Source organism: Suncus etruscus, chromosome 18 (assembly GCF_024139225.1).
Source record: "Suncus etruscus isolate mSunEtr1 chromosome 18, mSunEtr1.pri.cur, whole genome shotgun sequence".
Lineage (NCBI taxonomy): Eukaryota > Metazoa > Chordata > Mammalia > Eulipotyphla > Soricidae > Suncus > Suncus etruscus.
In genome coordinates this window covers 36,929,429-36,954,804 of record NC_064865.1, presented here as the reverse complement: position 1 = coordinate 36,954,804, position 25,376 = coordinate 36,929,429, and the positions used below count along the sequence as shown (strand labels likewise).

The window sequence follows — 25,376 nt, the reverse complement described above, 5'->3', positions numbered from 1 at the left end:
CGGACCGCGGTTCGATCCCCCGTGTCCCATATGGTCCCCCAAGCCAGGAGCAACTTCTGAGCACATAGCCAGGAGTAACCCCTGAGTGTTACCGGGTGTGGCCCAAAAACCAAAAAAAAAAAAAAAAAAAAAAAAAAAAAGAATAGCTCTTTACAAAAGTAGCGCAAGAAAATGAGTGCAGAATAAGAAATCAGTAGAAGTCAAGGTAGCAATCAAGTAAAGTGTGAACGCAAAAAGAATACGTTCTAAGAAATATACTGTGAAGGATTAAGTCTTTTATTGAACAAGTTTATTTCCCCGAGGAGGGGTGCACCGTTCCCGGAGGTACTGCAATACTGGGTCGATGCGCGGAGTGGACGGAGCAAGCTCCTCTTCCGACTCCCAGCTCCAAAAATCCATTTAATATATTGTCCTCGGATAGAGGACGTATCAGATATTAAACTGATAAGAACAGATACTACACTTGATCTTAGCCAAAAGGCCGAGAAGCGATCTCTTCTTCTTTTTCTTAATAGTATTTTTTTTTTTTTTTTTGGTTTTTGGGCCACACCCAGTGACGCTCAGGGGTTATTCCTGGCTATGCGCTCAGAAGTCGCTCTTGGCTTGGGGGACCATATGGGACACCGGGGGATCGAACTGCCGTCAGTCCTAGGCTAGCGCAGGAAAGGCAGGCACCTTACTTCTAGCGCCACCGCCCGGCCCCTCTTAATAGTATTTTAATCACATAATTTACAATTTTACTTTAGCCATTGTGATCTACAAGTTTACAATATTGTCAATGATATGGTTTCATGCATGCAACATTCTAACACCACACCTGTCACCAGAGTGCCTGTTTCCATTTCCATTTATTTTATGTTCACTGAGTAGTTGTCAATGATATGGTTTCATGCAAACAACATTCTTTTTTCTTTTTTTATTATTATCTTTATTTAAACACCGTGATTACAAATACGATTATAGTTGTATAATTACAGTCATGTAAAGAACACCCCCCTTCACCAGTGCAACATTCCCATCACCAATTTCCCAGATCTCCCTCTTCCCCACCCCCCCACCTGAACTCGAGACAGGCTTTCTACTTCCTTCATTCATTCACAGCATACAACATTCTAACACCACACCTGTTACCAGAGCGCCTGTTTCCATTTCCATTTCTTTTATGTTCACTGAGTAGTGAGCAGCAAGCTTGGTCATTCTAGTCTTACTCATCTCTCCTATACTTAAAGGGTTTTATCTTCAGTTTGGGGTAACAGCTTTAGAGGAGTTGTAAAGGAGATAATTTCCTGCTTCTTCTCTATAGGAAAAGACCCTAATTTTGTTGAGTGCTGAAAGTATTGGTAGTGTTACATACTTTCTAAGAAAGTAAGATCCCATGAAACTCTTCTCTATAGAACGTCCCTGGAAGCAGTGAGTTCCCCCAGAGTTGGGTCTGGGACTGATTTTCTGCCACCATGTTCTTTGGAATTCATCTTTTATTTTTGTCATTGACCCATTATGTGTGATAGAGTTGGACCCCAAAGTTTGTTGGGGAAGGAAAAGATAAGGCAGTTGTTTGGGGGTTAAGTTTCCTCATCTTAACATCCTCAATAAACCAAGGGAATTTTATTTTTGTGTTACATCCACAGATTTACAATCCTGGTTCTTTGTTCAGGGATCACTTCTTCCATGGTTGGGGGACCATATGAGAAGATGGGGATTAAACCTGAGTGGCAGTATTCGAGATAAGTGCCTAAACCATTATAGAATTTCTCTGGCCTAAACTAAGGACACATTAATTGGCCTTGAGAGAGAGAGAGAGAGAGAGAGAGAGAGAGAGAGAGAGAGAGAGAGAGAGAGAGAGAGAGAGAGAGAGAGAGAGAGAGAACAAGGAGTAAGGTGCTTGCCTTGTATACACCTGACCCAATTAGAGCTCTTCCACCACATATAATACCCCTATTCCTTCCAAGACTGATCTCTGAGCATGGAGTCAGGAGTAAGCCTTGAGCACTGCTGAGAATGGCCCCAAAGCAAAGTAAAACAATCAACAAACAAACAAACCAAAGCAAGGACAAATTGAACGAACGAATACGAGTTTTCATGTAAAAATATGGGCAGTCATTCACTAGGTTAGGAATAAAGTAACTTTCCTGTTGGAAAATAATACAGAAATTTACCGTTCTGAGACTAGAAATCTTTTTTTTTTTTTTTTTTTGTGGTTTTTGGGTCATACCCGGCAGTGCTCAGGGGTTACTCCTGGCTCCATGCTCAGAAATTGCTCCTGGCAGGCACGGGGGACCATATGGGACGCTGGGATTCAAACCGATGACCTCTTGCATGAAAGGCAAACACCTTACCTCCATGCTATCTCTCCACCCCCAAGACTAGAAATCTTAGTTTACTGAATCATAGGAATATTCGGGGGAATGTGGTGTAGCAATCTAACGCCAGATGGCGACAGAGACCGGAACCAAAGTTGAGTTTCTCAACTTTTTTTTTTTTTGCTACACCAGGCGCTGCTCCTGGGTTTCTCCTGGCTCTGAGTTCAGAAATCGCTCCTTGCTCAGGGGACCTTATGGGATGCCTGTACCCGTCGTGGGTCAGCCACTGGATGCAAGGCAAATGCCCTATCACTGTGCTACCACTCTGGCTCCGAATTTCTCAACTCTTAAAAGGGATTTTGGTCTACTTGGGTTGGTATACTTGGTATATTCTAGATATCAACCCTTTATCTGATGTGTTGAGTGCAAATATTTTCTCCCACTTAGCTGTTTTTTAGTTTTAACTCTTGTTTCTTTTGACATACAGAAACTTTTTTTTGTCTTTGATATAGTCCCATTTGTTCAGATTTGATTCTATTGTCTTTTCCATTGTTACTATATTATTGAAGACTCCTTTGAGATCTAGGTCTTGAAGTATTCGACCTATGTTTTCCTCAGTGCATTTAATATATTGAAGTCTGATCTCAAGGTCTTTGTTCAACTTTGGGTTGACTTTTGTGTAAGGTGTGAGATATGGATCCATTTTTAATTTCTTACATGTCCCAACACCATTTGTTGAAGAGGCTGTCTTTATTTCATTACATGTTCTTGACTCCTTTCTCAAAATTCAGTTGTCCATATTTTTTGGGGTTTGTCACTGTATATTCTATTCTGACCCATTGGTCAGAAATTCTGTCTTTATTTTAATAGCATGCTATTTTGAGCACTACAGTTTTTAGTATAGCTTCACGTTAGGTAATGAGATGCCTCCCAGTTTCTTGTTTTCCACTAAGTTTTTGATTTTATTTAAATACCATGATCTTCAAGGTTGTTTATAATATAGTTGGCTTTTTTCACAGTTACAAAGTTGTTTATGATTGAATTTTAATCATACTATGTACAACACCCTTCATCAGTGCACATTTCAACACCAATACCCACAGTTTCTCTCCTGTTCTCCCCACTGCCTGCCTATGGAACAGACACTTTTCCTCCTTCCTTTCCTCCTTTCCTCATCTCTCCCTCTATCTCTTCCTCTCTCTCTCTCACACACACTTCCTTCCATTACCTCCTTTTTAAACACTATGATTTGTAATATTGTTATACTGCGTAGGGTTGCTGCTTCTACAACTGGTTATTTTATTTATATAAGTGACCTTTCAGTAGCTCATTTAGAGTTATCGCAAATGCTGCCTGTTATTTTTTGTTTGTGAATATTTTTATTCTTCCTTCCCTTATAAATGAGAAGTTTTCTGGGTAGTGGGCTCCAGATTGAGAACTATTTTCATTCAGTAATTTGAACATGTCATTCCACTCTTTTCTAGTCAAGACCACTTAATGTGGGAGATCTGGCATGATTTTTATGTTCTTTCCTCTACACTTAAGGTTTTTCTTCTCCCTTACTGTTTTAAGAAGTCCATCTCTCTCTTTGGTTTGAGATATTTTGATCATCTTGGTTTTGTTCTGCTATTATCTCTCCCACTACTTGCTTTCCTTTTTTTCTTTACTTTCTAGTATTCCTATAATTCAGAAATTATTCCTTGTGTCTTTGTTCATTAAGTACTTTAAATTTTTCCATTCTTTTGTCTTCTCTTTACTTTTTTACCTTATTTATTAATGCTTTATTGGAATTTGTTTTTCAGTTTATCTATATGTTTTATCTGCCTTGTATATCTGCTACTATGGCTTGATAGCACATTCTTTATCTCATTAAATTCCATTGTATGAATTCTCTGAAAGAACTTCTTTTTTTGAGTTGGCTGAGTTCCTCAACTTTTGATTGTTTAATTTCATTGGCTATTATTTCTTTGATTTCTGTTGCCAGTGTACTGACTGTTCATTTTAGGTCCTCATCAACCAGGCTCAAGCTTTGAAAGGCCTGAAGATTTGTCTAGCTTTTCTCCCTTTCTGCAACTGCAGCTGAACTCCTTAGTTTCCCCATTGTTCTTTGCTTTTTGTGAGTTTTAGTAGTGGAGTTTCAAGTTCCCTAGTACTTGGGAAGTGATCTGTTGAACTGTTTTTACCAAATGGTGATTAATAATACACCTGCATTTTAGGCTATTTTTCTAACCACACAGGTTTATTTGAATATGCTAAGAAAAATGTTGACTAGTTAATCTATTGACTGAGTTTTTTTTTTTTGGCCACACCCATTTGATGCTCAGGAGTTACTCCTGGATAAGTGCTCAGAAATTGCCCCTGGCGGAAACAATGCAGGCCAGCATCAGACATAGAGAATGAAGATGACAATTCTGATGACCAGATAATGACCAACCAACTAATCAACCTCTCAGATAAGGACTTTAGACAAGCAATATGGAAGATTCTCAAAGAACTCAAAGAAACCATGGATCGAGTTGAACAGAACACTAATAAGAACCAAGAAAATATGAAGACAGAAATCACAAAACTCCAAACTGAAAGAACATGTCAACTAACAGGCCTGAAAAAGTCAGTAAACAAAGTGAATGACAAAATGGATAAGCTCTGGGACAGGGTATCAGAAGCTGAGAATAGACTTGGTGCTGTGGAAGATGAGATACATAACAATTCCATACAGCAGGAGAGATTGGAAAAAAAACTTAAAGCAAATGAACAGACAATGGAAAAATTAGTCAAAGAATGGGAACAGATGAAAATAAAAGTCTATGATAAGCTCAACAGAAACAATTTAAGAATCATTGGAGTCCCAGAGACCCAGGAAGAAAATTTCCAGGAAGAATCAACGGTCAAGAACATCATTAAAGAGAAACTTCCAGAGCTAAAGAATATATGTGATCAAATCCTGCATGCTTGAAGAGTACCAACAAAAAGAGACCCCAGAAAAAATACCCCAAGACACATCCTAGTCACAATGATGAACCCCACAGATAGAGACAGAATTCTGAAAATAGCAAGATCAAAAAGGGAAATTACATTCAAGGGAGCATCCTTGAGATTTACAGCAGACCTGTCACCAGAAACACTCGAGGCCAGAAAGCAGTGGTGGGATATTGTGACAAGACTGAATGAAATGAATGCTTCACCCAGAATACTATACCCAGCAAAACTCACTTTCCGGTTTGACGGAAGAATACATGGTTTTACAGACAAAAAACAGCTCAGAAACTTTACAGACTCAAAACCAGTCTTTTTTTTTAATTTTTTTATTTTGAATTATGAGAACAAAGATACAAAGAAAGAGGACAAGGTAAAGTTACAGTGGAAGGACAATCACCCATAACATAATTCTCAGAAGAAGTCCCCTTCCTGATATTTTAACTTTGAACTTTCAGCCAAAGAACATTAAGATAAATAAAACAGAATCCATGTACAATTACTTTGTCCCTCAAGTCCCCAGATTGTAACACATTATAATATTTCTTAACAGCACACAAGGCAATATAAAGCCATAAAACTTAAGTAACTCCTTAAACATTAGAGGCATAGTATTTTTTACATTTCCATGTACATGCATATTAGCTTAAGTTAACCTCAAATTTTAAGTAGTTTTTTTTTAAGGATTAGAGTCAAAGGAGCACAGTAAAAACGGTGTTAGAGTGGCAATTGTTGTTTGCATAGGCCCACCAAAATATGAGAGGCATGGAAAGGAATAACCTTGGCCTAAATACAAAGAGATCCTACCCCTGAAGTTTCCTGGCATAAGACCAACTCTAGGCTCCAGGCAAGTTATCGTCCAATCCAAGACATTGTCCGTAGTGCCAACACACTTTTCACACAGTCTCTGTTGTTGGTATCATGTTTCTGTATTAAAAATCCTGGAATATGCGTATCCTACATTGAAGTCAGGATGTGGAGTGTCTTCTCGTTTCACCTCACCATTAAAGGGCAATGCAGGAAGCCCTGTCCTATAAGCAGGTCATTGTTGTTAAGTCTTCTCAGTGTTAAGGGAAGTCTCTTTTGAGCAGGTCGATGTCTGAGCATCTTCCGTGGTAGAGGATTGCTTCCAGGTGATGTTATAGACAAACCTGGATGTTTCATGGATGGCTTCCCTGGTTCAGGGATGAATGGAAAATGCCCTTTCTTCTGAGGCCTTGCCAGATCATTATGTCAATGTTCAGGGTGTAAGGTCCCTTTGCACTACAAGATTTGTGTATTCCAATCTCTATTAGATAGGATCTTATTTGTATGTATAGTATTTTCTCATTTTAATGTGCCTATGCAAAAAAGGAGCAATGCCATGTGGCATTATTGGTGCATATGGGGGACATAAGAACAAGTTCAATAAACCCCATGACATGGTTCAATCATAAGCATTAAACTGGGGGACTCTTTCACCAAAATTCCTTGTTGAACAGCTCATAAAGAGAAGATAAAAAGTGGTTAGAATCATCATTGCATAAGAGAATATTTAGTAAGACTTATAGTTGTCAGGGAAAAATAAAATATTCTAAAGACATACGTGTCCATTTTATGTCTTTTGAAGCAGTTCAGAGTTGTTACACACAATGATTAGGATTGTGCAATACTGAAGTTAAAAAGAGTAATGTGGGTTAGTGATGTTTGGGTGAGAGAGTTAAGGAGTAAAAATGAGCTTTGAAGGGGTATGGAAAAGGACAGAATACAAAATGGACATTATGGCTACGCAAAACATAACATAAAGATAAGGAATACTCTTAATACAAGCAGTGCGCGCGGGGGTCAGAAATGCAGAGTGGTCAGAAATTGCCAGTGAGAAACTTAGCGCAACTGTGCAAATCTCAGCACACCCCAAGTTAGGACCAACCATTTCTGACCGCCTGGGCTGCCACCCCAGAAGGCCTGGAGGCTGGGGGCAGAAGAGGGGAAAGCTGGGAGCCTATCAAGGCTCCCAGCGCACCCAAGTTAGGGAGAAGGCCTTCCACATGGGGTCTCCCCCAACCCCATGCCGGCTTGAGCTAGCCTCCAGCTCAAGAGAGGATCGAGAGAGAACCGGAAGCCAGGATCCGCCCGCCCTACACCCTGTGCCCTTCCCTCTCTAGAGCTGAGCGAAGGGCGGGGAAAACTTGGGACCCCATCCAGGAGGAACCCCCCGACACCCACCTTGTCTGGCCACCTGGGCTGCCACCCCAGAAGGCCTGGAGGCTGGGGGCAGAAGAGGGGAAGGCTGGGAGCCTATCAAGGCTCCCAGCGCACCCAAGTTAGGAAGAAGGCCTTCCACATGGGGTCTCCCCCAACTCCATGCCGGCTAGAGCTAGCTTCCAGCTCAAGAGAGCTCAAAACCAGTCTTCTTCTTTTTTTAGTTACTTTTTAAATTTTATTTAAACACCTTGATTACATACATGATTGTGTTTGGGTTTCAGTCATGTAAAGAACATCACCCATCACCAGTGCAACATTCCTATCACCAATGTCCCAAGTCTCCCTCCTCCCCGTCCGACCCCCGCCTGTACTCTAAACAGGCTCTCCATTTCCCTCATACATTCTCATTATTAGGACAGTTCAAAATGTAGTTATTTCTCTAACTAAACTCATCACTCTTTGTGGTGAGCTTCCTGAGGTGAGCTGGAACTTCCAGCTCTTTTCTCTTTTGTGTCTGAAAATTATTATTGCAAGAATGTCTTTCATTTTTCTTAAAACCCATAGATGAGTGAGACTATTCTGCGTTTTTCTCTCTCTTTCTGACTTATTTCAATCAGCATAATAGATTCCGTGTACATCCATGTATAGGAAAATTTCATGACTTCATCTCTCCTGACAGCTGCATAATATTCCATTGTGTATATGTACCACAGTTTCTTTAGCCATTCTTTGAAGGGCATCTTGGTTGTTTCCAGATTCTTGCTATGGTAAATAGTGCTGCAATGAATATAGGTGTAAGGAAGGGGTTTTTGTATTGTATTTTTGTGTTCCTAGGGTATATTCTTAGGAGTGGTATAGCTGGATCGTATGGGAGCTCGATTTCCAGTTTTTGGAGAAATCTCCATAAAGGTTGAACTAGACGGCATTCCCACCAGCAGTGGATAAGGGTTCCTTTCTCTCCACATCCCTGCCAACACTGTTTATTCTCATACTTTGCTACGTGTGCCATTCTCTGTGGTGTGAGGTGGTATCTCATCATTGTTTTGATTTGCATCTCCCTGATGACTAGTGATGTGGAACATTTTTTCATGTGTCTTTTGGCCATTTGTATGTCTTCTTTGTCAAAGTGTCTGTTCATTTCTTCTCCCCATTTTTGATGGGATTAGATGTTTTTTTCTTGTAAAGTTCTGTCAGTGCCTTGTATATTTTGGAGATTAGCCCCTTATCTGATGGGTATTGGGTGAATAGTTTCTCCTACTCAGTGGATGGCTCTTGTATCCTGGGCACTATTTCCTTTGAGGTGCAGAAGCTTCTCAGCTTAATATATTCCCATCTGTTAATCTCTGCTTTCACTTGCTTGGAGAGTGCAGTTTCCTCCTTGAAGATGCCTGTAGTCTCAATGTCCTGGAGTGTTTTGCCTCTGTGTTGTTCTATATATTTTATGGTTTTGGGTCTGATATTGAGGTCTTTAATCCATTTGGATTTTACCTTCATACGTGATGTTAGCTGGGGGTCTAAGTTCAATTTTTGCAAGTGGCTATCCAGTTGTGCCAACACCACTTGTTGAAGAGGCTTTCCCTGCTCCATTTAGGATTTCCTGCTCCTTTATCAAAAATTAGGTGATTGTATGTCTGTGGAACATTTTCTGAGTATTCAAGCCTATTCCACATGAACTTAGCTTAGGTATAGTTTAAGAAAGCGAGGAGCAGAGAGCAAGAACTAAGAGAAGAACAGAAAAATAGGTAAATATAGTAAAAATAAGGTAAAGAAGCTAAAAAGTCAACTAAGAGAGATTGGGCTGGTGTGTTGAAGTTGGGAGGTTTCTCAATTTCTAGGGATTTTGTTAGTGATGGGGTTGGGCCTTCTTGAATGAGGTATTCAGGATTAGGTGACCACTGGAGCAATTTAGGATACACATAGGTTTCGCATTTCGAGTACTAATCAATGTGTTAGTGAGGCCTATCAATGCATGTGGTTACTCTATGTAGTATTGTCCGCTGCATCTTATGTATAGAATTTCCTTACCTAAAGAGAAACTAACAGTATGGTTTTTATTTGACCTAGATTGAATTGATGCTAATGAGGAAGAAAAGGCAGTAGAAGAAAAGGGAGAAAGAAAGAAGTAGTGAGAAGAGAGAAGAAAAGAGAATGGAGATGTTAATTTGTCTAAATGTGTTCAATGAGTAGGTCCTATAATATAAATCTGTGGGTAACAGTTGGCTTCTTCAGTGGTCTGGCAGGTCACTTGCTTCAGGTCCTAATAGAGACCATAATCCAGAGATAAAGGATATATTAAAGTGTTTTATCAAGATATTTCATAATGCAAACAGTATGGTATCTGCTGTGACTGAGCACCGAGGTGTCAACTTAGGTTGTCCGCCCTTTTTATCCAAAAACCCGGTTTCCCTGGTTGGCGGCCCCTGCGTGCTTCCTTTGGCCTCTCTCAGCTGAAGTCTTTTAAGGATAGAGCGTGACTGGGCACCAGGAAGGGGAATGCCCTGGATCAGGATGTTGGTAGGAGCATACGGAATATCTGGCAAAGGAATACTCCCTACTTCCACATGCTGAGCATTCTTGACAGCATCAAAATGCTGGCTAAGTCGAGCCCTTTTCTGTTCATATTCTACTTTCAGCTTTCTTAAGTCTTTGTATATATCTGGGTTTTCTTTTTCATAGAGTCGTAGAATACGTTTAAAGTTTTCACGCAGTTATTTTACGCTTATCTTTCAGCACCTTCTCATTTAACTGCTGCTGTTGTACTGTGTTAAATTTCATTTCATCCAATTTCTCCATATCATGGACAATCTGTTTGGGATCTTTCATCTTTAAAACTGCAGCTCTTACCATCATGTGTTGTTTTTTAGTTCTTCTTTAATTCTCTCTTCTGGGCTTCTTTTTGTGCTTGGTCTGTAGGGTTCATAAATTTTCCACTCTTAAGTGGATGATGTACATCTCAGTCCCATGTTGATGAGTAGTGTGGGAATGCCATCTAGCCCACTCTTTCTTTCTTTCTTTCTTTCTTTCTTTCTTTCTTTCTTTCTTTCTTTCTTTCTTTCTTTCTTTCTTTCTTTCTTTCTTTCTTTCTTTCTTTCTTTCTTTCTTTCTTTCTTTCTTTCTTTCTTTCTTTCTTTCTTTCTTTTCTTTCTTTCTTTCTTTCTTTCCCTTCCTTCCTTCCTTCCTTCCTTCCTTCCTTCCTTCCTTCCTTCCTTCCTTCCTTCCTTCCTTCCTTCCTTCCTTCCTTCCTTCCTTCCTTCCTTCCTTCCTTCCTTCCTTTCTTTCTTTCTTTCTTTCTTTCTTTCTTTCTTTCTTTCTTTCTCTCTCTCTCTCTCTCTCCCTCCCTCCCTCCCTCCCTCCCTCCCTCCCTCCCTCCCTCCCTCCCTCCCTCCCTCCCTCCCTCCCTCCCTCTCTCTCTCTCTCTCTCTCTCTCTCTCTCTTTCTTTCTTTCTTTCTTTCTTTCTTTCTTTCTTTCTTTCTTTCTTTCTTTCTTTCTTCTTTCTTTCTTTCTTTCTTTCTTTCTTTCTTTCTTTCTTTCTTTCTTCTTTCTTTCTTCCTTCCTTCCTTTCTAATATCTTTATTTAAGCACCATGATTGTAAACATGATTATAGTTGAATTTCAGTCATAAAAAAACACCCCCTTCACCAGTGTAACCTTCCCATCACCAATGGCCCCATCTCCTCCCTCCCCCAGCCCCTGCCTGTATTTGAGATTGGCTTTCTATATCCCTCACTCAATGACATTGTTATGACAGTTCTCAGCATAGTTATTTTTCTAGTTGCACTCAACACTCTTTGTGGTGAGCTTCATGTCTTGAGTCAGTCCTTCAGGCGATAATCTCAGGGAATTATTTCAGTGTCTTTAATTTTTCTTAAAACCCATATGAGTGAGACAATTCTGTGTCTATCTCTCTCCCTCTGACTTATTTCACTCAGCATAACCACTTCTACTTTTCAATCTGCTTCTAACTCAGAGTCTGGGTATCTTTATTATTTAATATTTTCTTCTTTTTTGGGGGGCTGGGGGTTGCACACCCTGCAGCGCTCAGGGGCTACTTCTGGCTCAGAAATCGCTCCTGGTAGGCTCAAGGGACCATATGGGATGCCAGGAACCGAACCTGGATTCGTCGTGGGACGGGACTTCCTGCAAGGCAAACACTCTACCGCTGTGCTATCTCTCTGGTTCTCAATATTTTCATTCTTGAAAACAGAGAAGAATTTGTGAACACAAAAACCTGCTTCTTTTGCTCCTGCATCAGCATTAGGAGGTAGAGGATGTGGAGAGGAACAGGGCAGTGCAAAGAGAAAGCTCACCCTGTAGGAAAGTGTGGGCGTGATGGGAGGTGCTGTGGTAGAGAGACTCTGTGTGTGTGTGTGTGTGTGTGTGTGTGTGTGTGTGTGAGTGTATGCTTCAGATGTTTTAACCAATCAGAAAAAGGAAGCTAAGATTATACTTTTGTTGCCAATTGAAAACTTCCTGTACAGAGGCTTGTAAGATGGGGGAAATTCCAGGTTTGAAGCCTCTGTTGTCAGGATAAGAGCGAGGGAAGGGCTAATATGGTCATCTGAGGGACTCTGGGGTTGGAAAATGAAGCACTTCCAAGCTTCCTTACTTGTCATTTTCATTGTCATCCTCTTTACTCCTCCATCACTGCCAAAAGCCTTCAAATTGTGGAGCTAACCAGGTCCTAATACCTCCACTATTGTGACAAATTTTCCAGTCTCACTGCCTTATTGTGCACACACGAGTGAAAACTTCTTTTTTTTGCTTCTTCCCTTTCTTTTTACCTTAGTAAATTTAAGGCTAATTTTTGTTGTTGTTGTTGTTGTTGTTTTTGTATTTGGGTCATATCTGGGGGATTTCAAGGGTTGCTCCTGCTTTGTGCTCAGGAATCAGTCCTGGCTAGCTCATCTCATATGTAATGCTGGGGATTGAACTTTGGTTGGCCGTGTGCAAGGCAAGTACCTATACTCTTTGCTATTGCTCTGGCCCCATTATAGGCTGCTTTTAAATTCTGCTCTTTATTTAAAAATGAGATCCAAAAATACCAGCTAGATAGAGAGGAAGAAACACTCTTGTTTCAAAATGCTTGCCCAGCATTGTTCTATTTACTCTCATCTTACATCTCAACTTAGACAAGAAGAGTCTGATAAATAATGCCTTTTAAAAAAAAACTGTAAGTACTATTATGAAGATAGATAGAGAATGGTGTGTGGTCTTTATGACATTGCTATACAAAAGGTTGTGCAATGTTAGCAGACGGCTTGGCAGCATGGCTCCAAGCAAGACATAACACTTTGTAAGGTCTTTTCCTTTTATACCTGGGGGACAAGCATATGTCAGTCCTAGGTATTCTCTGAGTGAACTCTAGGTCATTACATAATCATGTAATTAATGTTATTTGGAGATGCTCAGGGATTACTTTTGGCTCTGTACTCAGGATTTATTCTTGGCGGTCTATATGGGATGCTGGGGATTAAACTCTAGACCATAACATGCAAGACTCTGAACTATCTCTCTGATCCCTACATGGTCATTTTAATGCATATCAAACATAACAAAACAGAAAGCACCAACATATCAAAACCACAAACACAGGACAGGTTTTAGTTACCACAGTAACCCAGGAAAGTGGCTTATATGATCAGGACTTCAGACTCAGGTACTTGGGGAGGATACTAGAAGGGAATAGGAGTGGCAAAATGCTTGAAATTGGAATGAGAAGCAAAACAGAAAAAAATTTCAGTGTTCCCCTTTGGATTAATCATTATGCTTGTAGGAGATCTTTGTTATTTTTCCTTTTTCTTAAATGAACACTTATATAAACACTAGGTGCTAGTTTTCCTTCACTGACTTTTTTACCTTTTAACTGAATGATTGCTTTAATTACTTTGTGTCCTCCGTAAAAGTTGTTTGGTGGAGACACAGGACTCAGGGAACTGAACAACTGTGCATGCCTGTGCCCCAGTCCCTCTCACACTTTATCAATACCTGCCATTCAGGGCTTAATATTTAAAGCTGGCATAGGAAAGTCTGTAACCCTAAACTTTTGCTTCCTTAAGTACACTATTAAGTTCCAGGAAATGCTTCTTCATGTCTTTCCTCTCTACCTGGAACTAAAGTGACTTTGTTGGCTGTGGTGCTGTTGAAATCACATGAATGTAATTAATAACTCAGAAAGTATTTACACAGTTGACTTTATGGAATAAACTCAATCTAACAAACATTTCAAATACCTTTATTTAAAAATCACAAATGTAGTATTTTTTATATAATAGTCACTATCTAGCAGGGCTGATGTAAATTATTTTTTGAGTAAGCTCAAGGCTTACTTCGAGCTCTGTGTTTAGAGATCACTTCTGGCTTGGTTTTAGAGGACCATATGAAGTTCCAGGGATCAAACCTGAGTCAGTCATAAGCAAGGCAAGCACCTTATCTACTGTACTACTGCTTGATAACCTGGGTATTGATTTTTTTGACTTTTTTTTGCTGTATACATTAACTTGATATTTTCAACAGTTACACATGGTAATGAAGGATAATTTTAAAAATTAAACAGGTCACACTAATCTTAGGTATATAAAGATATAGATGCAAAATCCATGGGATATGATCTTTTTTCCTGAGGCAAAAAGGAGCTTCATTACTTTGTTAACTCTCTAACAACACCATAGGAGTTGAGCTAGAGCTTAGAATTCTTCTAAGAATTTTGTTCATCCCATCACAACTTAAACCTCATAGAATGTTCAAGATAATAGAAGTAAACATGTTTGTGCCAATGTTATGACTCCTAAAATATGAAAAAACATGGTGGTGACACTGTTTAGAACAAATTCTAGGTATAAGAATAGCAAATTTTAAATAAAACAAAGAATTATTCTTGAATCATTGTTCTCTTTTGATTCTTTAAATGCCTAAGGCATTCAATCTTTAGGTTTCTTGCAATACCAAAAAAAAAAAATCTGCCTGAAATGTCCATCTAGTTCAATTTAAAGAGAGTGACAGGCATTAAAGTAAGAACCTGAATAAAAAGTGTCTGCCTGGAGATAGATGAGCTATTTCACTTCAAATGCTGATTGGATCCTTTCCCAGGGCCTCTCCAATCCTACCCTGCAGGGAAGCTTTCATAGGACTTGAGTGTTTGTGGGTATATCAGAGTCACTAGGTGTCAGCTGTATTAAACAGCATATTTTCTCCTTCTGTCCTAAGCTATGACTGGGAAGATGACTCAGTGAAACTCTAGGAGCTTGTGGACAGCAGTTGTGATCGTGATGATGCTGGTGATGCTGAGCACCCCAGGGTCTGAGGGGAAAGACACTCCAAGTACAGGGCTGCTTCATTGTCACCACTCGGTTGGGGGATTCTATGATCTTAGAACATAGGTTTTCATCCTAGAGTCCTTCTCTTTGGAAAGAGCAACACCGCATTCCCATTTCCACCTTCTAAGGGCAAGATAAGGGCAATACCCATTCCATAAGTTTAAGTGAGGATATTACTATTGAGGAAACAAAGTGTATGAGCACTACCACCAGTGTCAGGACAAAGTGAGCTTGGGGTTGTGTTTGAATAAAGAATGTCTCCAGAGAGAGACAGAAAAGACAAATGTCTATCACAGAGGTAGGCAGGGGAGAGGGCAAGGGGAAGATGGAAGGGGAAACTGGGGACTTTGGTATGAGAAATATGCACTGATTAAAGGGATGGGTGTTGGACATAGGATGACTGAAACTCAATCATGAACAACTTTGTAACTCTACTGATTAAAAAAAAATGTCTTCACAGAGAAGTCAGCAGGATTTGTTATTTTGGGGCCTTCCAATATGACTTTCAGTGATCCTTAGAATTTTAGTATTTAAGGAAAAGGATTTTGCATTCTTGACTGAGTGGAGAACCTATGAGGTAAACATAAACTTGATCTGAGTGAAGTGTGAAGCTAACTCAGTGACCATGGAATGGGAGTCTTGATTTGAAGTTTCACTCATATATGCCAGCCAGATTGTTGTCATCTTTATAGTGAATGTACCAGAAATCTTGCAGAGGAAGCCCTGCAAAGGAAAGAGACAAAGATACATATTTAGAGAAACAAGAAAAACTGAATTTGTCTAGTACCCATGCCTGCCTGACCAGGGAGAGGGGAAGTTCTCCAAAAGCTGAGAGTCTGTTTGAGGCTTTGGTTACACTTATTTAGGGCTTTGTCAGCCTTTGTAGCTGGGAAGGACATTCAGAGTCAGGGATACACATGACTGAACGAGTGAAGTATGCAGACATGTCAGGGGATGACAATACATAGATTTGATAAAAGCAGGATCTAAGCCAGATTTCCCCTGGTTGTGGTAATGGGCAAAAGGAGTGGGGGGCAAGAATCAGATTTCCCAAAAAGGGGGAACAGGAACTAGACTCCCCTTTGCAGGGAGCCAGACTTCCCTTCTTGACTAGGATTTTGAGAGGAATTGATGCTGGGTTTTATTTAGTAGAAAAAAGACCGTATAGAAGGGAAATAATACATATTGAGGAGTCACTCATTTCAGACAGTTTTCTATACGTTCTCTCAATCTTCCTCACATCATTGTGTGTTGGTTTTTCTTTATACACAATTATACTTATGCTAGCGATACTACTAAGTAACTTGTCAAGTTTAGCTAACTGGCAAGGTTTAAGCAGAAGCTAGTTTATCTAATTCCAAAGCCTGTGTGATTCCTTCTTAGGTCTTTGGAAGGAATCCTTAAACATGATAGTAAGAGAACTCCAAAGGTGTTCTGAACTGGTAGAGACAGTAAATCCCGGTACACGAGGGAAGAGGCATTTCTACAGTGACCAAGAAGAGTCAGGCAGAGGACAAGGAAATCCTAGAACATCCCGGTCATTCCCTTCAACTCAGACTTCCAGATTTATTAATCTCTGGGGCTCCCAGTATTTCTGTGGCCGGGGAGATGCCACTTGATCTAATCATAGAGATGAACTTAAAACGAACCCTCCAGAGCACCTTCCCCAGCTAGGGGGTTCCAGGATTTGCCTCTAGACACGTTTCCTCTTTTCTCTCCGGGTTCGAGGGCCTCTCGAAGCAGTGGCGGTCCCTGGACCCGAGCCTGGTGCCAGGTTGGGATAGGGGGGGGCGAACCCCTGAGACCCAGGGGTTTGGCAGATGGTGGTGGAAGTGGTGTGGGGTTTCGGGTTTTGCGGATCCAGCCGCTTTACGATCCCAATATCCCCAGGAGAGGGGTTTGCGTCGGTAGCTGGCGGCGCCCTGACGGGGTGTGTTTCCCCCGCAGAGGATTTCGTGTTCCAGTGTAAGTCCCAGTGCTACTTCACCAACGGGACGCAGCGAGTGCGGGTGTGGCCAGATACTTCTACAACCAGGAGGAGTTCGTGCCTTTCGATAGCGACGTGGGCGAATTCCAGGCTGTGGCCGAGCTGGGGCGTCCGATCGCCAAGTCCTGGAACATCCATGACATCCTGGAGTCCCATCGAGCCTTGGTGGAAACGGTGCGCAAACACAACTACCAGAACGAGGAAGTCACGACCCTGCAGCGCAGCGGTGAGCACCCGCCCGAGCGCCGCACCAGCATCCTCGGGTCTCGGGTCTCCCTGTGCTGGACCGAGGCCGGTGATACCCAAGACGCGGTCGGTGGGCGGGTCCCGAGGCCTGGGTGGGGTCCCGCGGGGGCGGAGGCCTTTTGACTGTTTGGTTTCAAATAATTGTTCATCTGACACACCATTCATCCCAAATGGCTATTGCATCATGAGGCGAATAACTAACTCCTTCCTCCTCCTCCTCCTTCTTCTTCTCCTCTTCTTTTCTTCTTTTCTCCTCCTCTTCTTCTTTTCTTCTCCTCCTCCTCCTCTTCTTCTTTTCTTCTTCTTCTTCTTCTTCTTCTTCTTCTTCTTCTTCTTCTTCTTCTTCTTCTTCTTCTTCTTCTTCTTCTTCTTCTTCTTCTTCTTCTTCTTCTTCTTCTTCTTCTTCTTCTTCTTCTTCTTCTTCTTCTTCTTCTTCTTCTTCTTCTTCTTCTTCTTCTCTCCTCCTCCTCCTCCTCCTCCTCCTCCTCTTCTTCTTCTTCTTCTTCTTCTTCTTCTTCTTCTTCTCCTTCTCCCCCCTCCTCCTCCTTCTCTTCCTCCTCCTCTTCCTTTTCCTCCTCCTCCTCCTCCTCCTCTTCTTCCTCCTCCTCCTCCATAGTGATCATATAGCTGTTTGGTCCTGGTACCCTCCCTTATTTCCCCCTCTATTTGAGAGGCAGAACTAGATAGTACAAGTTATGTGGTTTTGTTTGAAGAAGAGAAAAGCGATAACGTGGGGGTAAAAATCAAATAAGCTGAAAATGCGTGTAGTCATTCTAGAGGCTCTCAACCTCAGTCTGAGAGAGGACAGGAAAAAAGGAATTGAAATACCACAACAATACAAAAAGAAATATCAAACAAATATCCAACGAACACTACAGCACCAAAGACAAGCACCACAAACTAGTCTCGATCCTGAAATAAAACCATGCCAGAGTGCAAAAAGAAAGAAAAAGATAAAATAACATAAAATAAGATTGGGGACATCAACTTCAATATCTGCACCTAAACAAAGAAGTAAAAAAAGATAAAAATAAATAGATAAATAGATAAAAAAGACTATTTTTGTGCCCCCCCGTTTTTTTTTCCTGCATAGGCATAGTAAATATTGGGAGCATTAGAGAGGGAATTCCCTTGGCCTAGGAGATACAGGGTCTCTCCACCCTTGAAGTATAGTGTCATGGGATTGACTGTAGACTCCTTGTCTGTTCATTTATTTTCCCCTCAGTGCTTTTGTATAATACACTAAATTCTTAATACATTAAACACTTGAAGTAATTAGCCTGTATTTAATTCACTTACTCCTAAAGGTTTCTCAAACACATACACACACCTACATGCCATTAGGTTCCTTACTATATGCACATAGAATTTAATGGAAGCAAAGCCTTATTAAAATTAGTCATGACTGACAGCAGCAGTATGAATCTGTTCTGCCTATTTTTTAGCATAGTTGAATGAACAAAATGGTACTTTTAAGTACTGAAAACTGATTAGTCCCAATTATGACTATAGTAACTTTTATTTGTCTTTCTACGCTCTCATTTTCTTCTAGCTACATTCTAATAGTACAAAATAGTTATATTTTTGCTATTTCAGTTTGCTTTCATAATTAGTGTAGCACCTTTTCTTGAACTTAAGACATCTGCATCTACTATCTTAAGATGAGCATAGTTTGTAAGTGCATATAGTGGATCATGACTGTAATAAGACTCTAAGAATGAGAAACTGCAAATGAATTAAAAATCCAGTGGAAACCATGATTACTTCTAGATAAGTGCCATTTAATTAAGGTGCAAAGACTCCTTGCTAACTTCAGTAAGACTCAACTGTGCTTTTAAGTTTACATTACATTTTTACTAACCCAGGCTAAGCTCTGCAAGAATATCATGCATTTCTACAGAGAACATACATGATCATAATGTCTGATTTCATAGTAAAGGAATGGAACAGTGTAGGTAGATATCACTAAACTCATACAAATGTTAGAAAATTAGGGGAAATAAAACAATGAGAGAATATAATGCACAAATAAAACAAAAATATTTACTGTATTTCACATTAAGAAAATTAGATGCTAAAATGGCTAGAGAGACAAAAATAAAAAGCAGTATAGGTTGTGTGAAAGTTGTGTTGCACTTTTTGAAAATATACTTTTATTTAAGTAACATGATTATATATAGTTGGGTTACAGTCACAAACAGAACACCCCCTTTACCAGTGTAACAATCCCCCCTCCCAATGCCCCCTTCCCCCCTTCTCATCCCCTGCCTGTATTTGAGACAGGCATTCTACTACAGTTATTTTTTAAAGATCAGTAATTTTTTTCTTAAAAAATAAAGGTTAAAAAAATAATAAAGGTGTGACAGCGGCAATTGCTGTTGTTTGCATAGGCCCAGAAAAATATGGGGAAAATGGAAAAAAAATTCTTGGCCTGATTACAAGAAGGCCTCACCCCTGAAGTTTATTGGCATAAGACCAACTCTGGGCTCCAGGCATACCAGTCTGTCCAATTCAAGTCATTCTCCATGGTCCCGGTGAAACTTTTTCACACTTTAGCTGTTGTTGATATCAGGTTCCTATATTTAAAGATTCTGGATTCTATGCATTTCTTTCATCAAAGTCAGGCTGATGTGGAGCATCCTCTAGTTTCAGTACACCATTAGATGTGGAGCAATCTGTCCTGCAAGCAGGCTGTAGCTGAGTCATATGGTTGTTGAGAGCATTCTTTGGAGTAAGACAATGCCAGAGCAGTGGTTGGTCTTCCCTGGTAGAGGTTTGGACCTGGTAATGTTATAGACAATTGTGGTTATTTATCTATTGTTCAGGGGTGTATGGACATTGCCCATTCTTCTGAGGCATAAGGCAAATCATTATGCCAATGTTCAGGGTATAAGGCCTAATTGAATTACGAAATTTGTGTTTCCATCTCTTTTAGATAAGAACTTGTTTGCATATGTATTATTTTCCCATTTTAATGTGCCTATGCAAAAGAGAAACATTGCCACAAGATATAGTTGGTGCATGTGGGGGCTGACAAATAAAGTCCAACATTCCCCGTAACTTGGTTCAAACATGAATTCTATACAGAGATACTCTTCTACCATTATTGCTTATAAAACAAATATCAATGAGGAAAAGCAAACAATCAAATAAAAAGACCAGTGGACAAAATTGTCACTATATAAGAGGATATTCTAAAAGAGTTATAGATGTTAAGGGAATACACCTGAGATATACAAAGGAGATACACCTGTCCCTTTTGGTTGCACTTTTACCATAGACAGCTATGAAAGAACATAGATATAGGCAATTAAGATGTTTATCACTATTATTTATTTTCACAGTTCTCTTTTTCTCTTCTAATAATAGAATATTAGAATGTTTAACAAAATTTTTTTGCATCTGTTTTGAGATTCCAAGTTCCATAAAGGCAGGAATCATGTTTTGTTGCTAATCTTTGCATTTGATGCATGTTATGTTGAGATGGAAGTGAACATACTTAATAATTTAAGTTTCTGTTTGGAATTCATTATAGACTAATTTATGGGCTAAGCTTAGGTTAGACACAGAGAAGCTTTGATATAAGAAGTGGCCCTGTTTTCAATTTTTGTTAATCTTACAGACAGAATTATGGAGTGAAGAATGTTCAAAACACTGCTTTGAAGGATGGATGAGCATGCTAGTCCTTATTGTTATAGTTAGTGGGTCAAATAAATATGTATAAATTATTATTTATGCTACCATTCAGGGGTATTGACTAGTATTGGTGATCTAATGGTAACAAGAGTCAATACTGCAAAATTTTCTCTGCTTTGGGGGAATAGCGGAACTAACTGGAAGTGGTGTCACTGTTCTATCATGAATAACTAGAGCTTATTCTTATGATTAGCTTCAATAAGTTTTGGGAGTTAGGAACCCAATTTTATTCTTATGGGGTAGGTGGTCCATTCCAATCAGTGCTCAGGACTTATGCCTAGCTCTGGGCTCAGCGATTACTCATGGTGTTACTCAGGAGACCATATGAGATTCCAAAGATTGAACTGAGGTCAGCCACATACAATTGAAGCATCCTTCTTCCTGTACTATTTTTGTGGGTCAATCTTACATATTTTATCAGTTATATATATTTTTTGGGGGAACACACCCAGTGACGCTCAGGGGTTACTCCTGGCTAAGTTCAGAAATCACTCCTGGCTTGGGTGACCATTTTGGATGCCGGAGGATCGAACCCTGGTTTGCCCTAGGGTGTGGGCAAGGCAGATGCCTTACCCCTTGCACCACCATGCTGGCCCCTCAATTGTATATTTTTAATAAAAATATGAATAATGATCTATATCAAAAACATTTTCCCAATCCCTGTATCACAAGCATTTTATGACTTTTTGGGACCACATCTAGTAGTGCTCAGGACTTACTCCTGACTCTGCACTCAAGAATTTATTCCTGACTGGCTCAGCGAACCACATAAGTATATATGGAAGTGGGAATTAAACCTGGATTGGCCATGTGTAAGCACTATCATTCTGGTTTCAGCATTTTATAATTTTTAAGTGCTTTATGTTTGTTAATATCAGCAGGCAACTCCCATATGTTGATTAGTATTATTTCTTGAGAATGGAAAGAAAACTGATTAATAAGTTTACTAAGACTAATGTAGTATCATGTATTCTACTCATATTTGGAATCAAACAATCTTTTTCTCTGGCACTAAGAAAGAATTGACTGCATGGGAATGGAGACTTGTTCTGTGTTCTAATATCTCATTGTCTTCTATATTTTGTTATTCTCCTCAGAAAAATCTAAAGTGACCATTTCTCTATCAAAGACAGAGGCTTTAAACCACCACAACCTACTGGTCTGCTTAGTGACAGATTTCTACCCAGGCCAAGTCAAGGTGCGGTGGTTCTGTAATGACCAGGAAGAGACAACTCGTGTAGTGTCCACTCCTCTTACCAGGAATGGAGACGGACATTCCAGATCCTTGTGATGTTAGAAATGATTCCACAGCGTGGAGATGTCTATGCTTGCCATATGGAGCACCCCAGCCTCCAGACACCCATCACAGTGGAATGGCGTAAGGAACAATTTGTTTTCCTATCACCATGGACCCCTAAAACCAGTGGACAGAGATTCCTCAGGCCTATCCCAATCCATCCTTTTCCCTCAAAATCAGTGCTGAGCTGTGTCCCTCAGAGTCACCTGAGCATTTTTTTTAACCTTAGCAGTCACCTTACAAAGAATCCCCATCTTATTGTTTTTCTAAATATTAAGGATCATGCTATACACCATGGCTCTAGAAACCAGCCTGATTGGTTTTCATCTATACTGCTACAAAGATTTTATTTTATTTACCCTACTTTGCTTTTCCCTTTCTCTCCTCTCCTTCCTCCTACTTTCCCCCTCCTCCTTCTCCTCTTCTCTTCCTTTTAGTTCCCTTCTTTTTTCCCCTCCCATCTCTTCATCTTTTATTCTCTTATCATCTCCTTCCTTACTCCCCTCTCCTTTTTCAATCTCTTTCTTATTCCTTCCCCTTCTTACCAAACCCTTCTTCCCCTTCCTTTTCTTTGCTTTCCTTAAGGCCTCTTATTCTTATTTATTTTTTAGACCACTGAAGAGCAGTGATCTCCCTCCCCCCTTAACTACCCATAATATCTAAGGATTTTACGGCAGGCTCTTACCTTCCTAGGAGTGATCAGAATAGAGAATAGATTTTCTGATGCCTCCTTCTCCTATACTTCAGACTATATTTTGGGTTTTTCAAAGGGAAACTGTACTAAATGTGAACAAATGCTAATACTCAGGCTTTGCTCTGCAGGTGTGCAGTCTGAATCTGCAAAAAGAGTAAGATTCTGAGTGGCATTGGGGGTTTTGTGCTGGGACTGATCTTCCTTGGACTGGGGCCAGAAAGGTAAGTTACTCTGGGGAAATGGAGATGGAGAGCTATGTCTGAGATCCTCTCCTCAGAGATGATTTTTTCCTCTTATGTTAATTCTGTCTGATCTTGAAAGGAATAGGGCTGAACTAATTGTGGGTGGAGGCAGAACAATGTAGGGAACATGTTGGATTCTATTTTAATGGTAAATGTAACACTACTACAGGAAATGTGTGTATTTAAGGCTTCTTTCTAGTTTGCTATTATCTCACTAAATTTTTTTCTGCGAATTTCCTCCTTTAGGTCAGAGCACTGACTTTCCTCTCTTTTAGAGATGATTTTACTCATTGTGGAGGATTTGACATTAGGGTGGTTAATTAAGGCCTTGTAGTCCATGGGTAGGGAGGTTATAAATCACCAGTTCAGTTGTATATCTTACTTCCATTTGGAATGGAGACAAACTATTTGAGTAATGAGACCTTATAACTCCTTTTGTATAACTCTTTTTCTAGACTCTCGTGGATCTCCACCAGCAGGTAATGTTTCTGGTCTAATTTGATGCATGGATTGAGGGTAGGAAGAGGTAATAAAGGGAAAAGTGTGAGGTGGGTGAGTCTGGAAAATGAGATCTCAGTTCATAGCCTCTATTTTTTACTGTGCTATCAAGAATTAGGAGGGAAGTTTTCCCAGTTTCTGTAGGGAGCTCTCAAGGTTGTTTTTGAGAACTAGTTCATGACTTTGATTTAATATGTATGTGAAACTCAGGGCTAGAGACATGTTTTGAATGTTAAGTACCAAGATAAAGTCCACTTTATGTTCTGTTTTTGTGGTTACTGCCCATGCTTATCTGTAAGCCACTGAAAGAGGTTACTAGTTCTGAGAAAATGGTGAATTATTAGATTTACTAATTATAGGAATCTTCATATCAGCTGAAAGAATATCATCACCTACGCCTCCAATTTTCATGGAGCTCTGAAACTGTTTTACCTGTAAACAGATTTTAGGGGAAGAAGCAGCAATATATCCTGAACCTCAACTTTTATTAGCTGATGTTGCAGGGATCCTGAGGAGAGGGGAGAGGGTATGTTCCTGAGGATGTCTTGTGCTGATCACTCTTTCTTTTCTACAGGACTCTTGCACTGATACCTGAGGATACTTTGAAGGGGATTTAATTTCGGTCTTCTATAATATCTGTCCTTGCCCAGAATTCCCATATGCCTGTCTTAGCTGTCTGTAGGGCTTTTTGACAGTCCTACAATCATTCTGATGCAGACTCCCTACTTCAGGAACTTGTTGTGATGCAATGTCTTTCACTGACTCTGGAGCCTTTGTCTGTGTGTCTGCAGCTAAAAGCTGCTACTCAGATGTCCAGAGGACATTATATTACTATTTTTTCCATTTCCTAAGATGGTTAAAGAGCATTTGTCTGACTATAGCTTTTATTATAATTAAATATAATTATGAGTTATTTGTATCCTGAGTCATATTGAGTGTGCAGAGATAGAAAAAAACCTATGCATAAAGAAATAAACCTATTTGAAATGATCCAGCCAATCTGAGCTAGGAGGACCTGTTCCTTGATATCAATAAAGACATCATTGCTGAGAAATTTCCAGAGCTGGAAAGTGCATACACCCACATCCTAGAGATCTTAATAGTACCAGGTAAAAGAGATCAAATAAAAATACTTCAAGTCACATCCTAATCAAAACATCAATAAACCATAGATAGAGATAGTGCGGGGTCCGGAAGCCCCCCAGGGGGGCCCGGCCAGCAGGAATTAGCTGGGAAGACTTCTTAGACAACCGCACTCCTATTTTGCTGGGTAGAAGAACAACCACACCTGTAAAAATCTGAGAGAGGTTAATAATAAAGACCCAAGGCAGCGTCTCACTACTCAAAGGCAACTTTATTTGACTACAGCTCCTTCTTATATAGTGAAGGAGAAGGGGGCAGTACAAAGGTGATGTCAGTCATACTTTTTGGCGCGAAGGTCCATACAAGGCAAGAATACATATCAGGTTACAAGGAACAAAGAAAGTAAATCATTCTCCAAATAAGGAAATGGGCAGTGGGCTAGGAGGCAGGATTACCTGCAAGTCATGATGAACGTGCTGTTTCCATGGAAATTTCTAGTGACCTTCTAGCTGCATTCCTAATTGCTTGACTATCAGGAGGTGGTGCAAGATGTGCTTGCCTCAGTGATCTCGAACAGACAATGTAACATATACACATAATAACTGCCTTGTTGACTCCGGAATGTAGTTGAGGGAGTAAGACCTCATTTCTGGGAATGGTACCGGGCCGTGTTGCTCTCCTCCGGGCTACAAGATTAATTATCTCTTGCAGCTGCACATTCCTTTCTCTTTGGCCCAAGAACTTACAGCAAGACTGCATGTAGCCTTTAGGTGAAAGGCTGGATTATGGCAGAAAGAACAGCAAAATGGCCTCAAACAAGTCACAGTCCCCAACAAGATAGAATACGGAAAGAAGCAAG

At 40.1% G+C, this 25,376-nt stretch overlaps 1 protein-coding gene and 1 non-coding gene across 2 annotated transcripts; one reads left to right on the top strand and one right to left on the bottom strand.

Annotated features, from left to right (window-relative positions):
* Nucleotides 1-302: 302 nt before the first annotated feature.
* Nucleotides 303-493, bottom strand: LOC125996963 (U2 spliceosomal RNA). The gene has a single exon (XR_007491608.1). It is a non-coding gene; the product is annotated as a U2 spliceosomal RNA (small nuclear RNA).
* A 14,197-nt stretch (nt 494-14,690) lies between these two features.
* LOC125995808 (boLa class II histocompatibility antigen, DQB*0101 beta chain-like) lies at nt 14,691-23,419 on the top strand (the record flags this gene model as incomplete). Its single annotated transcript, XM_049764789.1, is given in 8 exon segments — nt 14,691-14,778; nt 16,722-16,781; nt 16,784-16,987; nt 21,801-21,971; nt 21,974-22,081; nt 22,823-22,842; nt 22,845-22,915; nt 23,392-23,419. Coding segments are annotated over 8 exon segments (750 nt in total), but the record flags the coding sequence as incomplete, so codon positions are not given.
* Nucleotides 23,420-25,376: the final 1,957 nt, after the last annotated feature.